At 37.4% G+C, this 16138-nt stretch overlaps 3 protein-coding genes across 3 annotated transcripts; 1 reads left to right on the forward strand and 2 right to left on the reverse strand.

Annotated features, from left to right (window-relative positions):
• Positions 1 to 61: 61 nt before the first annotated feature.
• On the reverse strand, positions 62 to 2316 carry LOC137722001 (uncharacterized). The gene is made up of 6 exons (XM_068461010.1): positions 2092 to 2316; positions 1387 to 1584; positions 1011 to 1274; positions 472 to 506; positions 299 to 391; positions 62 to 91 (listed from the first exon to the last, which is right to left on the reverse strand). The coding sequence occupies exons 1-6, from the start codon at positions 2222 to 2224 to the stop codon at positions 62 to 64; spliced, it is 753 nt and encodes a 250-aa protein (XP_068317111.1). The 5' UTR covers positions 2225 to 2316.
• Positions 2317 to 5578: 3262 nt separating this feature from the next.
• Positions 5579 to 11110, forward strand: LOC137723571 (probable DNA helicase MCM8). The gene is made up of 16 exons (XM_068462768.1): positions 5579 to 5883; positions 6062 to 6320; positions 6416 to 6638; positions 6722 to 6885; positions 7103 to 7366; positions 7795 to 7890; positions 7989 to 8141; positions 8635 to 8705; positions 8785 to 8903; positions 9187 to 9316; positions 9551 to 9602; positions 9738 to 9894; positions 10005 to 10179; positions 10453 to 10623; positions 10708 to 10821; positions 10975 to 11110. The coding sequence occupies exons 1-16, from the start codon at positions 5698 to 5700 to the stop codon at positions 11026 to 11028; spliced, it is 2388 nt and encodes a 795-aa protein (XP_068318869.1). The 5' UTR covers positions 5579 to 5697; the 3' UTR covers positions 11029 to 11110.
• LOC137723572 (pentatricopeptide repeat-containing protein At3g09650, chloroplastic) lies at positions 11103 to 13966 on the reverse strand. Its single transcript, XM_068462769.1, has one exon. It carries the CDS (start codon positions 13525 to 13527, stop codon positions 11302 to 11304), a length of 2226 nt encoding a protein of 741 aa, XP_068318870.1. The 5' UTR covers positions 13528 to 13966; the 3' UTR covers positions 11103 to 11301.
• Between the last annotated feature and the right edge of the window lie 2172 nt (positions 13967 to 16138).

Here is a 16138-nt window from a genome sequence, read left to right on the forward strand (position 1 = left end):
TAAGTGATGTGTCAATTAAAAATATCATTATCAGATCTATTTTTAATAATTGTTTAAATGACTAAATCAGCATAAAGAAGAAATATGTTCTCTGTAACGTTGAATTCAAATACAATTAAAGCTTGATAAGTTGGTTAAATCGTCGTTATAATATTACGAATAGATTGATTTCCCAGTAGTATATGTTCCAGATCTAACTGCTTGCATGATTAGTGAGTCATGTGCATGGTATAGCATAATTAGCATTGATATCTGGACATGTAAACACGCCATCGAGAGTATATTTTGTTTTACATACCTGGGATACTACTGGACATGTGGATGGCTTTTTCACTTTCCCTGGTTTTTGCACACTAACAGTTGGCTTCTTAGAAGCAAGTCTAGGCATCGCCTGAAACTCAACACATTATCTCAGATATTCTTATGATCGTATCAAGGAAACTGAAGCTTTCACGCATTAACTTGGCATACCTTATTTTGAGAAACAACATCTACACCCTTCGAAGCTGAAAAATGAAAGGGCCTGGTTAGTATGGAAAATAAGTCTTCTAAGAAAATAGGCTGGTATGAGAAGTGTGAAGGCAGTGGCACCACAAAGGTTTCAAAATAATTCCAGAGTTCCTCAACAGAGGAATATATGTTATATAACAACACCACCTTTACTTCTCTAGAGAGAGAGAGAGAGAGAGAGAGATGCCAAAGAAAAGAATTGGTTAAATTCCCTCTATCCCATCAACTTCCAATTTATTTCTACAGTTAGATTGTATCAAGAAAAGAGACAAAGAGGAAGAAACAAGTAAAAATTGTGGCACTAAATTCCATTTCTGCTTCCAATCCTCTCCATCAAGCACAAATTTACGACCTTATAAACCAGGCTAATTCACAAATTTATGAGGGTGTCCGATTAAACAAGAGATCACCGTTTGGTCCAAATCTTTGTCACACATGATCAGTATCGGTAGGTAGGTTTCGGGATTGGTGAAGTATGGTACAAACAGAAGTATACTTACAACTGCTATTGTTGGTTTCTGTTACTCCCGAACCATCTTTCATACTTTCATTCACTGCTTTGGATGCTTTACTTGATTTCTGGATTGAAGCTCTCACATCTTCAAACAAATTAGCCTCAATACTTTCTAGTGTCAAAGTATCACTTTCTAATGTGGAGATTGAATCAGTGGATCTGTGAACTTCCTCTTGAATTCCAGGTAACATCTTTTTCCCAGTCTTATCTCCTTCAATCATGCAAGACAGCTCCTCGGGATCCAGAACACCTGAATTCACAAAATGTGTATCCCCGCTATTAATTGGAATGCGCATGACAGAAACAACCTAAATCACATTGACCTAAAAACTTCTGAATATCAAATCTGCACACAAGTGTACCTGCACTGGTGAAAAAAGCACTATCCCAAGCTAAACTTTTGCGAAGATTATACTTCCCACTTTGCTTTGTCATTTCAGGTTCCAATGACTCAGAAGGTTCAGTTACTCGCTGGGTTAGCTCAAAATTTTCAGGCACGTCCTCTAGTTTGTTACCGGCCATACCCTCAAACAACTGAAAAATTCTGCTTTCCTGGTCTTCTGCATACCACATTACGAAAGATTATATTAAATGTGACACCAACCACAGAAATAATTGAAAAGCGTTCAGTAACAATAACAGCAATCCAGAAATTATGAAATCGCAAAGGGTACTTTTCTTTTCCTCTCATTGCTCCAGGCACAGCCTTTGCATTACATACTTATACAGCATTACAAATTCAAGACTTGTGAGAAAATCAATTTTTCATGCTTCCACCACACAAACTTAAGCTTTCACTTTCTGATTTAATACTGCGCAAAAACAATTTCCCACCTTCCCCTTTTCGATAACAATACCGATACCAACTTAATCAGGTATCGAATGAACGAAAAGAACAAAATACACCCAAAAATCATATACTTTCAAACAAGAAGAAATCAGTTCAATTTCAACCATTCCGAGCATTGCGCGAACTAGATCAAAATGCTTCTAGAAAAAGCTCCAATTACCTATAAATCCGAAAAAAAATTGAAAAAATTCCAAATAAATCGTAAAATTGAAAGGACCTGAAATTGAAAACATGTTGTCTCCGGCAAAGGAATTGAGGAGCGAATCGTCCTCGGCCGAGACGTCGATAAGGCTAAGACGCCTCGATTGGCCGGCATCGGTCCTCTTGTTCGTCGACTCAGACTTGTCCATTTTGGAGCTCCAGCGAAATCGAATCGGATTGGATCGGGGTTGCTGCAGTGATGGAAAAAGCGCAGGTCGTTCTGTGGAGAAAGTAAAATGAAATGAAATATTTGAACAGCGAAGAAGTGGCGGTTCAAATTTGGAATTATAATAATTAAATAAATAAAAAGGGGATTTTTTTTTTTTTTTTGGACAAAATAAAAAAGGGAGTTTATGTGTGGGGGAAGGATAATGGGAGCGTCTTGTGTATACTTTGCTCAGGCCGGATTAACGTTGTTTTACTTATTGCATGGGCCCTGTGATAGGCCTAGATATATCCAGTGTTTTAATGTTAAATTTTTATTTAAAAATATAAAATTAAGATCTAATAGTTAAAACATTTAAAAAAATTATTCTCCAAGGTGTCCTAAATTTTTTGTTCTCATTCTAATCTCTCAATGTATTTTCCAACATATAATAATTAAAGTATGTCATTTAATACCATGGACTAGTAGTATTGCTCTTCAATTGTAAATGAGAGATCTTAGGTTTGATTCTCGCCAAGGGCGAATTTGAACCAACTAACTCAATATGAGGCTAAACCTACCTCATTCCCTTAGTATAGATAATATCGTTTGTTGAAGAAAAAATAATATAATAATCCTAAAATACCCCTAACAAACAATATTCTCTTTTTTTTTTTTTGTTACCATTGAAATTCTATTAAAAATAAGTAAATAAATACCTAAACTGTAAGATCTACTTCAACCCTTAGAGTAAAACTCAAATTTTAGGTTCTAAATTCAACTTACTCCAACCCTTGGGGCAAATATGAGTTTTAACCCAAAACTTTTATAAATTCATTGAATCCAACGGCTAAGATCTAATATGTAACATCCCACATCGGCCAACATAAAGGGGGTGATGTGCCTTATATGTACATGCCCACCTCCTATAGCACGAGACCTTTTGATAACTCACTGACTTCGGGTTCCATCGGAACTTCGAAGTTGAGCTAGTTCGGGCGAGAGCATTCACAGGATGGGTGACTCACTGGGAAGTTCTCATGTGAGTTCCCAGAAACAAAACCGTGAGGACGTGGTCGGGGCCCAAAGCTGATAATATCGTGCTACAACGGAGTGAAATCGGGTCCGGGATGTGGCATAATATGATCCAATCCAACGGTAAAAAAAAAAAATCTAACAGTCCAAATTTGAATCCGATAACTAAAGTAAATAAAAAAAAAAAAATCTTTTATGTGTTTCATATTTTTCATAGCGTTCCACAAGTTTCATGATGTTGATTTAGTAATTTTTTTAATATTTATCATAATCTAAATATTTTTTAGTTAATATTTTCACAAAACTAAATTAAAATAGTCTGCAAAAAAGTTTTTAAATTACTTTAAAAAAAAATTTATTTTAAATTTATTTTTTAATAATCTTAGACTAAAAATTTAGAATCACGTCTACTTTAGCTGTAACTATATTGGTGTTGACCAGATTTGTGAAAAGATCATTAGTGCAAGTAAAGAAGAGTCCATCTGCGTATTCGTCAACATACCCCCGTTTCGAGCAATTTTTTAGTGGGACCATTATTATATTGTCAGACTTTTACTAATTCATATATTATATACAAATAGTTGATTTCATTGTTTTTTTTAAGGGAAAGGATTCTCATTTTTTGGAAGAAAAAATAAAAGGGTATTGTTGTAGGACTTACACCGTATCGAATTTCAACAATCCAAATAGTCTATTTTATAAGTCTCAATTCATAGATCATCCTTGCAAAAATTCAATTCAATCCGAAACCATTTGCTTATTTAATTATCACGATGAAATTACATTGTTTCTTGTAGAACAAAGTGTTCGTCAATTTTTTTGAACTCAATTAGAAGTCTCAAATATTTCTGATTTGGCTAATATTTCGCAAAGATGGTGTATGAGGTGCAACTTGAAAAATATACGGTTCAGATCGTTGAAATTCGATGTGATGTGAGACCCACAACTAATCCCCATTAAAAAAAATGAGAGATCCTTTTAAATGGAAGGGGATCCTCTCTGGATCCACTTTGTGGAGATTTTAGGAACCCTCACATCCTAACCATTCATCATATATCGTGCGACCAGTTTTTGTCAGATACTATTTGTGTTTAATTTTAAATAAAAAAAAGTCAAATGATTTCTAACTGCACGATACACGATGAATAGTTAAGATGAGGGAATCCAATTCCCCCTTCAATATCTATCATCTTTCAAAAACGAGGAGGGTTTTACGATTGATGCTCCCATATTCAAGAGGCGACATATTCACGGCTATGCTGGTCATCCTATTCTAGACAAAATGCAAGTTCTATACTTGTAAATAGTTTGCTAGAATTTTGGGATCATGTACAAACCACTTTGACTTATGCCCAGAAAAGAGTTAACCATAAACAAATTACCCTCCATGTTGGCTATAAAGGAAGTCAGATTGAAACCAAATGAAGGAAAATGACAAGATTAACAGAGAGGGTAGTCTTCAGCTAGCTGAAGGTTCATAAAGTAATAAGCCACAAAAGAATAATAAAAAGGTAACTCTAAATAGTTCACAAAGAATAAGGGCAAGAAAAATAATTTTCCGTTTGGACATTTTAGGTTCAATTGTCTTAAGCAAAGGAATATAAGTAGAAGAAAATGATTTTTTGATTCTATTCAAGTACACTTAACTACTACATATTTGCTACTTAGTACTACGGTTTAATGGTATTCCTCTTCATTTGTAAGTGAGAGTTTAAGTTCGATTCTCACCAACACACACACAATATTATATTTGTTAAGGTGTTTGTAAGTTAAAGTATTTCTTTTGTGTATAAGAGTTTAATTTAATAGTGTAATTACTATTCTTTTGTGAATTATGTATCAAAGAAAATTCGTAGACGTACAAAGGTTCATAACAATCAAGAAACGGTTTAATGTTAAGATATTTTTAATAATGATCAAGTGGAAGAAAGATGTAATCAATGACCATGATACTGATATGGTTAGTAACGTGCTATAAGATTCTTCCGCCAAGTATTGACATCTTTACTCTTTATCAAATTATGTGTTTTGATTCTTGTAATTCAAAGTTAATTTAATATTATTCTTATTTTTTTTACCAAGCAGTTGTCCGTAACATTACTTTGCCTAATTAGTAATCATGCATCATTTTCTTTTCCTACACATTCGACTTTATTTACTACAAAAATTAGTATAAGAAGAATAAGGTTGTGCAAATAAAATTAAGAGTCATTTTGTAAAAATTAGTGAAAATTTAATATAAGAATAAAAAATAAGGAAAAAAAAAAGCCTAAAAATAAGGCGATCGCAATCGCATACTCGCAAAACGACTTCAAATCCACCACCGTATCGGACAACTCCTTTCATTTCTCCCGCCAAAACCCAGGAGGGCCGGGACTATCAACACCATAAGCGCATAAGCAAAACCCCAAACCGCTGCACCTGCATTCTCTCTCCACCGCCATGTACGGAGCACAACGGAGAAGCTTAAGCTCGAACTACGGCTCCTCCTACGCACCTGACCTCCACACCATCTGGCCTTTCTACTTTGCTCAAATCGAGCTCGGCGACGACAAGCCATGGCTCAGTCTCACACACTCCCTCATCGGCTTCTTCTCCACGACGTCGGGGCAAGCTCTCCTTTCCCAGGTCTCATTTCTTTCTCCTTCTTCTATAAAATCTGTTAATTCCACGCAAAATGTATAATTTGATTACACCGATTACTTGGTATCGGTCATCAATTGCATTAATTAGGGTATAGGGTTTATGAAGCATTTGATTTGAGGCTAAATTTCGTAATTTGTACTTGGAATGACACTTGGTGCAGGTGAAGGATGATGGCGGTGTGGCGGTGTTGCCAATTGATTTCGAGCAATTTCGAAAAATTTGTGATGTTGAGGAGTTTTATGAAGCTTTAGAGGAGAAACCCAAGATAACCCTCTTATGCATGAGTGCTGCAGTTCACAAAGTCCTGCTGACTCAATGGGACAATTGCAGGGTAGAGGACGGTACCAAAATTAATATTCGATTGCATAACAACCCGGAATCCATGATTGCTTTGAAGAACTTAAAAGCTGCATATATTGGTATGTGTACTATACTCTAAGGCCTTTGTTTGGTTTTCACGTGTTATACATTTGGTCGATTGTATAGAATTAATGTGGATGTGATTACATGACAGACAAGATTGTATCTGTGCGTGGGACAGTAGTAAAAGTTAGCACTGTCAAACCTTTTGTGGTGCAAATGGATTTTCATTGTGTGAAGTGTAAAACAAGTATTACACGCATGTGTCCTGATGGGAAATTTTCACCGCCAACAACATGCGATCTAAATGGGTGCAAGAGCAGAAATTTTGATCCCATTCGATCTACTGCTGTGACGATAGATTTTCAGAAGATAAGGTAGGCACTTTGGATATGAACCAAGTTCACATTTTATATTTTCCTTTATTGAACCTTGTTAAAATTCTTTGATGCTTCTTAAGGATACAGGAGCTACTAAAGCCTGAAGATCATGAAGAAGGCAGGATGCCTCGAACGGTAGAATGTGAACTTTTTGAAGATCTTGTTGATGCATGCATCCCAGGAGATGTGGTGACTCTCACTGGGATTATAAGAGTCATTAACAATTACATGGACATTGGAGGAGGTAAAGAAATTCTTCATAATTCAATCCAGTATCCTGCATGCACATTCAAGCTTCTATGCCCTTGGAAATAATTTTGTCTGATTCACAAGTGTGCAACTGATCAGAAAAAAGGATAGTTCCAATTACATGAATGACAGACAATTGCAGTTCTTGAACCAATTCCCACCACTAATATACATTGGATTTTTTATTTTTTATTTTTTTTTTATCATTTCAGGCAAATCGAAGGGAAAGACTCAAGGAATTTACTACTTGTATCTAGAAGCTATTTCCATTAAAAACACAAAGTCACAATCTATGCCCGAGGATTTACAAGATTCTAGTTCTAATGACACACCTATGGCACTTGTTGATCTTTCCTCATTTTCCCCAAGGAATTTGGAATTCATTGTGAAGTTCTCTGGGGAACATGGTCCAGATACCTTCAGGCAACTACTTCAATCTATTTGTCCATCAATCTTTGGTCACGAGCTTGTTAAAGGTAACCTTAATACTATTGTCCATATTGTGTCCCTAAAAATTTCATGCTATTTCATTTTTGGTTATCTACTAATTCAGTTTCCTCAATTTTCTTATATTTTATCCCTCTAATTGTGATATCATTTGTAATTGTGACAACATTGCACCAACTTATTCAGAACTAGATGAAAAGGAAAATATCCAGAAATATCTCTATTAATAATGTCACTAGGTCCATGGTTTTCTTTCACTACTACTAGTTCTTTTAAAATTTCACTGAATAAGGGTTTTGTTTTTTGGTAGAAAAGCAGATGCCAACAGTAATATAAGTCACTTATGGATGATGAAACCCACCTGGTTTCTCAAGTTCCACATTTGACTCCTCACTAAGAATATCTCACTTGATAATTAAGCGTTATGATGGTGCTAATTTACTTATTTTTTTTACAGCGGGAATATTGCTGGCACTCTTTGGAGGTGTGCGGAAGAATTCAAATGATCAGAACAAGGTTCCTGTTAGAGGAGATATCCATGTGATAATTGTTGGTATATTTGAACCCCATCATGCTCCTAAAAATGGTACTAAACCTGGTAATTTGTGGATGGAAAACAGAAGATGAACATGTACCTCCTCATTTTTTTAGGTGATCCCGGACTAGGCAAGAGCCAGCTTCTCCAAGCAGCGGCAGCCATTTCTCCACGAGGCATTTATGTGTGTGGTAATGCCACAACCAAAGCTGGCCTCACTGTTGCTGTTGTAAAGGATCCTATGACAAGTGATTATGGTTTTGAAGCTGGTAATTCTTTTCTTTCTTTCGTTCATCATCCTTTTTTGCTTTTAATTTCTTGGCAATAAAGATATCCTAATGCTATCTTGTAATTGAATGCAATATCTGCTTATGAATGTCTACTTATGATTAACTTCATGGTTGATTGTTGAGACTTAACTAGTAATCCATCTCTCTCAAGGGAAAAGATAACTATTCTTCTTCCAGTATGTGTTCTGCTGTTATAGCTTCAAACGATTATGAACATAATAATTGATTTGGTAGTCCAAAGCAATAACTCACAATTTTTCCAAGTGGTACGGCTACACATACTGGATGAGAAAGAGAAATATAATTGATCCACTTCTCATCTTTTACATAATTGTACTAAATTTTTAACTTTTAGAAATGCCATAGGTACAGAGACGTCTAAGTCCATATCATTTGCAACCCATGACTCAGTCAGTACTGAACAAGTATAAAATGCTGTGCACTAATACATGATAATCAAATTTTGGATTAGGTGCAATGGTAATTGCAGACAGTGGGTTGTGCTGTATTGATGAGTTTGACAAAATGTCTTCAGAGCATCAGGTTTGTCACCAGTTGTTCTGTATTATTTTCTATTATCTAATTTCTGCAAGAAGCTTCTTTTACTTTGACATTGCTGCAGGCTCTACTGGAAGCCATGGAACAACAGTGTGTCTCAGTCGCAAAGGCTGGACTGGTGGCAAGTTTGTCAGCACGAACTTCTGTCTTAGCAGCTGCAAATCCTGTTGGTGGTCATTATAAGTAATGCTTTCTAATTTTAAGTTGGTGGTGAGAGGACTGTTACAATTCTGATAATGGATTAAGTGCTATTTTGTGGTAGATTTTGATCCCATTGTCATTTCCTACACTGCATCCACATGAAACTTGTTTCATACCCCTTGTAGTTCATTTCAGAGAATTCTATATCAATCTGCGAATTCCCATTCGTATTTCCCTTCAGTAACAAAATAACATTTATTTAGCTTTGATATTGTTACATTTCAGTCCCGCATTTTTTGATACCGTTAACATTTCAAATTTGCAGCCGTGCAAAAACAGTGAATGAAAATTTGAAAATAAGTGCTGCTCTCTTATCGCGATTTGATTTGGTTTTCATATTACTTGACAAACCTAATGAACTTTTGGATAAGCGAGTCTCAGAACACATCATGTCAGTAAGTTATCGTTTCTGATCCCTACCTACAATTCGTCTTTTTAGTTATTTGCTAGTGTTTTGATACCATATATGTGTAATGAAATTGGTTGAGTATGGTAGGAGCTTAGTAAACCAGGTCCTCAAGAACTTGTAATGGGAGTAACCAAAAAAGGTCAAAAGAAGCGATAACAGACTACTACGTAATTTTCTTTGTTCAGTGTTTAATTCAAGGATTTGGTTGTTTATCATATAGCTTCATGCTGGATCTGGAGAAAATTCGCCAGCTGCAAAAAAGATTCGTAGAGGTAGTGTCTAACATATCCATACATATTAGTTCTTTCTTGTAAAGCAAGGGAGTCATTTCATATCATAAAATGCAGTTCCCCATACAAACAATTCTCTATTTAACAAGATATTGCCTTTTGCTTCAAAAAGTGCAGCATCGCAGAGTGCAGAAGGCATAGATATCAGTGGAGAAGGTGGTTCTTTGGTTTCAAGATTGAGGCTTGACCCGAAGAAGGATGAGGATTTTGTTCCATTACCAGTACAACTCCTCCGCAAGTATATTGCTTATGCAAGAACTTTTGTGTTTCCTAGGTGATTTTCACATGACTTGTGTGATTCTTGTGCATCCAATTTCTGTTGCAAGAATTGCGATTCAATTCTCCGTTTTTTTTCCTTCAAGTTTTCATTTTGGGGTGAACCAGGATGTCAAAGCCTGCGGCAGAAATCCTGCAAAAGTTTTACTTAAAACTGAGAGACCATGCGACATCTGCTGATAGCACACCAATAACAGCAAGGCAATTAGAGAGTCTGGTGAGGCTGACCGAAGCTCGAGCGAGGCTAGATTTGAGAGAAGAAATAACAGCCCAAGATGCAATGGTTACTTCTTATTCTTCTATCTAACAAATGTTTTCAGTTATCCTGCTCTCCAAATATAGGAAGGTCCAGGATCCAATACAAGTATACATTGTCATGGAAGACTTAGTATTCCGGATGTGAGATTCACTGATCCAGTATTTTCAGTAGTCCTATTGGGAAAGAATTTGAATGCTAATCATTGAGTTATTCATGTGCTAATGGACTACTCCACAATCGATAAAAATTTAAGACAACTGAGTTTGGACAGACCTTCTGAATCATTCTATTTTGCAGGATGTGGTTGAAATCATGAGAGAATCCTTGTATGACAAGTACATTGATGAGCATGGTGTTGTGGATTTTGGTCGGAGTGGAGGGATGAGTCAACAAAAAGAAGCAAAACGGTTCTTAAGTGCCCTCAATAGGCAATCAGAGTTGCAGCAGAAAGACTGTTTTACAATTTCTGTATGTCTGCATGCTTTTATGCGATTTTGCAATTATTCATGCTCCTTTAGTAACTCATATTCGCGCAATCCTCTTTTGTTTCAGGAAATATACAGTTTGGCAGATAGGATTGGTCTAAGAGTTCCAGACATCGACACATTTGTTGACAACTTAAACAGTGTTGGTTATCTACTGAAGAAAGGAGCAAAGACATACCAGGTACTACAACCTGCAGATAACCATAGGCAACCTATTTGGGTAACTCATAAGATTCCAATGCCGACAACACAAACAATTACCCCTATTAAATTTTTCATTGTCGATGATGATTTTTATGTCCAGCAGCTCTTATTTAACCATGATTTTGTTCAGGTACTATCATCGTCTTATTCTCGGAGTCAATCGTCCTCAAGGTCAAGAGGCTAAGGTTAGTGCAGCAGTTCACGCCACATCAAAATTTGTTCATCTTAAAGTTTGTTTCAGAAGCAAAAGCACTTGCAGAATCTAAAGCCAAATTGTATTAGATTTTCGAAATGGATAATTTTGTAGTCGAAACAGTGGCCTGGATATTTAACACACATATCAAATGTGTTCTGTGAAGGACCAAATTATGTATTGCCTATAATATAACATGATTATATTACATGGGAATATTTCTTTTCACTGGAATTACATACCAGGTTTTTCAAAAGCATAATATCATTCATCTCCATCTATAGGTTCTAGCCGCCATTCGCTCCCATAGTAAGAATTTGGCAAACCCAACCAAAATTTGAAAGCCTCAGCTGCTCTCTTCCTCTCACTCCTCCGGTCCTGCCTGGCTTGCGAGGCATGCTTGCTAGTAAACATCCTCGAATGCATCTCCACATAAATCTTAGTGAACTTGGTTTTATTCGGAGGAATCCCGTTCTCTTCCATACAAGCCACTATCTCCAAAGCCTTCTTAAAGAAAGCAGCCCTGACACAGATATCAGCCAGAGTATCTAAAAGCCCTTCATCCGGTTTCAGTGTTGGCGGGTCGGAAGCACCTGAAGTTTCTCCCTCTTCTTTCACCCTACATCTCTCCTTCACTTCATTCCAGAGCAACAGCGCCTCTCCAGGTTTTCTAGCCAATGCAATTCCATTGGCAAGGCTGCCATAAGTTGCCACATCAGGGTGAAACCCGTTATCTTTGATTCTCTGAATGATTTTCTTGGCTTCTTCAACCAACCCGAGTCTGCAGTACGCTTCAACCAACATATTCCAGGCAACCAAATCAGCCTTCACCCGAGGATCATTAAGCATCTCATCAAACACCTTGTTTGCCAGCTTCGGCTGACCCGACAAGGCAAACGCTTTCATCAGTGTGGTGTAGCTGATCTTGGTGGGTGCAATTCCTTTCGTTCGCATCTCGTTGAAAAATGCAAGAGCCCCAGCACTGTCATCAACCAGTATGCATCCGTCAATCAAGATGTTATATGAAACCACATCAGGCTCGATCCCCGCATCATCAGCCATTTCTCTAAGCAGCTGCTTGGCCTGGTCTATCTGCAGCTGCTGGCAATAACCCTTGAGAAGAATATTATACGTAATCCGATTTGCGGGCACACCAACTCTTGTCATCTCTGCAAGCACTCGACGAGCACGGTCCATGGAGCCAGCCTTCACAAATGCAGAAATAACAGTTGTATATGTTACATGATCAGGATGGCTTGCGCTATCATCCTCATGCCTCAGTGCCTCCAGCATCCGAACCGTGTCAGTAATGCGACCGGCATTCATATAACCCTTCATTAGAGTGGTGTAAATTCTAGAGTCAGAAGTATACGCTTTAGGCAACAATGGCGGCTCCGAATCATTTCCTCTAACCGAATTAGGAAGCAACTTTTCGAAAACATCCCCATTGCTTAGACTCGGATTTGAACTCATCGAATTCAAATTTGAATCCCTTAGAATCTTGCAAAGGTCTCTCCTCCCTTCCCTCATTGCCTGAACCATCTTCTCCGCGGTTTCCAAATCACCAAAACCGACGAGAGCTGCCACAAGGGAGTTCAACGTTGTCATACACAACGCAATGCCCTTGTCAAGAATGCTCTCCAACACGAAAACAAGCAAATCCTTCCTTCCAGCTCTGGCGCACAGCTTGATCATAACATTGTAGGTGAGCACATCGGGCTTGGCGCCGTACTCAGGCATTTCATCAAACACCTTCAAGAACCTCTTAGTGTCCCCCAAATTGGCACAAGCATTAAGCGCAGCATTGAAGGCTGCCGTGTCCGGCCGCGAGTCCGCCACCAGCTCCGGCTCTGCAAACCGCCGGACACGGCGTGTAACTGAGTAGAAGAGCTTGAGCGCATCGGAAGGCCCGTCATCGGTGGTGGCAGCGAGGCGGCTCACAACAGCGCTCCAGGCCTTGACGTGAGGGAGGTAGCCGGAGCGGAGCATGGACTTGATAATGGATACAGCGTAGCGGGTCTGGCCGGCCTTGGCGGCAGAGACGGCCAACAGGCCGAGGGAGTTAGCATCGAGGTGGCGGAGCTGGCGCTCATTGCGGAGGCGCGTGATGATGGACTGGGCGCGTGTGAGGCCGGAATGAGAGTTCTGGTAAGACAGTTGAGAGAGCAAACGGCTGAGGCAAGTGGGATTGGGTAAGTGGGTAGACTGGGTGTAGGCAATCCAAGCCTCCTCTGTCTTCCTCTGGCGGAGGAGCGTTAGAAGCTTGTGGTCTTCATTGGGCGGCGCTGCGGCGGGTGTAAGAGAGAGGTCGGAAGCTGGGTTGGTGGGGCTGGCGGTGGCGAGAAGGCGAAAGGGGCGCGTGGGGTTGGAGATGGAGGGGAAGTAGGGAGGGGAAGAAACCCAATGGAGAGTGAGAGAGTGGTGGGTTACCGGAATTAAGTTGTTAGAGTTGGGGGCTAGCGGGGAAGAAGATGGTGGTTTGAGGTTCATGATTGGTCCATCTAGAGAGAGAGAGAGAGAGAGAGAGAGAGAGGATGAATAATTGGGGAAGGTTGAACAGACTGAAGGAAGAAGAAGAAGAAGATAATGGAGGTGGAGAAATGAGAGATTTGGGATTGGGAGGGAGTTTTGGGTGAGTGGAAGGGATGGTATGTACGTCCACTATATTTCTATCCTCTTGTTTATTTTGTGTTTGCGGCTACTACTGCTTGCAGATATTTAGATATTCAGATTAGGGACAATTACAGGTTGGTTTCTATTTTTAGCCAGCAACACTGACAGTTGAACAAAATGCTATTTATGTGACCAACAGGATCCTCTCTGGCCTTTTCGCAAGGATTTTGGAAATCGTAAATTATGTCTATTTATCGTATATTGTACAGTTAATTTTTGTCAAATATTATTTGTATTTAATTTTAGGAAAGTGTTATTGGTGCTCCAAAAATCTCATTCTACACTCCTCTCAAGTGTATTTTTTTCCTAATATAGAAAGTTTGGAGTGTAGAATGAGATTTTGAAGTACTAATAACAATTCCCTAATTTTAATTAAAAATATTTAAAATGATTTTTAACTGTACGATGTACGACGAATAGATATGATTTACGAATTCTCGAAATCCTCATAAAGAGGATTTGACGAGGATCCGGATTCTTTATGCGACGAATTTCTCAAGATACTAGTATAGGATGTTTTAGATATTTTAACGGTTAGTTTTTATTTTGTATTTTAAACTAAAAATCTAATGGTTAAAAAAATTTGGAGTATCATATATTCTGGAATACTAGCAAGTGGTTCTTTACCACAATGGTGGAAATGTGTTGATTTTTTGCATGACGGCGTGGATTCAAACCCCGTCGGTGATTAATCTAATAAAATCTACCATTTGACAAAAAAAAAATTCTGAAATACTACAAAAAGTTCTATAAATTTCTAGTTGAAATCAACATATGTTGTTTATTTATCAATGGCTGAAAGTAAAGGTAATGCTAAAGATAATATCTACTTGAACCATATATTTCAGAACATGTGATGTGGTGGTTGATGATTGGATTTTTTATTTAATGATTAAAACAAGAAATTCAACCATCAATCACCACATCATGTAATCTACAAAATATGGTCTAAAAATATAGTTTCTTTAACATTTTCTGAAAATAAATAAGAGTGCACAAAAACGAAATATGATGTGCATAAAATTACTCTTCTAAATTTAAGGCAAGGTAGGGTGGTTTTGAAATTTTAAAATTTGCAAACATCACTTGGACTGTTAGAAGTGTGTACAAATACCAACCAAACTAAAATTTTGCCAATTTAAAACTCAAACTCCACTTGTTTAGAAATTACGTCTACACCGATTATATGTTGAACACGAGACAAACAAGAATTTCATTGACTACAACTTGCCTTCGAGCAAATAGGAAAAAGGTCTCTCAAGCTTTAGTGAATTGAATTTTCTTCTTAAATCATCCTGTACAATAAAACTTTATAGTAATACTCCATAAAGAAATAAGTGAATAACCTTCATGTATTCATAAATTTTTTTTGATCGGACCAGTTATATATAAAAATAAACTTTGCATTATAATACTGTTAATAAGTCTAATGTTACATCTTTCAATGGGGAAAAGAAGCATTGGTTGTTCTGTGTGTATTCATAAGGTTACTTGGAAAGAGAAGCATTAAAAAGAGCACTACATACATATATGAACTAACACTAAGCATTAAAAGAGAAGCATAGAATGTAGAGAAATTTTATGTGTGCCGGTCACACGGTCCAGTACACCAAGTGTCATAATAAAGAGGTTGAATTTTTTTTTTTTTTTTCAAATATTCAACCACTTATATTATGAACACTTCGTATACCAAGTCGTATTTTCGACACACTGAAAAATCTATCAAGAAATATGTTGACTATATTTTATCGGCTTGTTTATTTTGTGTTTGTTGCTGCTACTTGCAGATAAAATGGGGACATGTTGAGGTTGGTCTCTATTTTTGGTGAGCAATAGGGACAGGTTTTTTTTTATTTTTTAATTTTATTTTTAATTTTAAATCAAGCGGCATAATTTTATTGAAAAAGCTCAAAGGCTAAGAATTACAAGAGATGGATTATAATAGGAGGTTCCTCAAACCCAGTTAAATCATTAGCTAATCAAAGGGCCAGATGGGGAAGGTAATGAGCAACTTGATTGACATGTCAACAAATGTGAGAAGAAGTTGCTTCAGTGATCAAATTCAGTAGCACCTTGAGTCCACAACAACAGGCCCAAATACAGACATGTTAGTAGAACTCTCATGCAAAGTCGCTATGATCTGAAGTGAATTGACTCTCGAGACATATTTTATGAAACCCCTTATTCACCATTAAAGTCACTCATGTAAGAGTTTTCTAGTCAAATTGAAAAGAAAACTATTTTGTAATCGAAAAAATAAAAGGAAAAAAGATATTGTCTGGCTCTTACATTTAAGAGGTCATTTCTCACATAAGGATGTAAGTTATGTTGTTCTTTTAACACAAAGATATATTAACATTAAGAAATGAAGATTGAGCAATGTCACACAATGACCTACCTATAATACGGTTTGGACTCATTATCCATG

The sequence above is a fragment of the Pyrus communis genome, chromosome 17, assembly GCF_963583255.1.
Source record: "Pyrus communis chromosome 17, drPyrComm1.1, whole genome shotgun sequence".
Taxonomy (NCBI): domain Eukaryota; kingdom Viridiplantae; phylum Streptophyta; class Magnoliopsida; order Rosales; family Rosaceae; genus Pyrus; species Pyrus communis.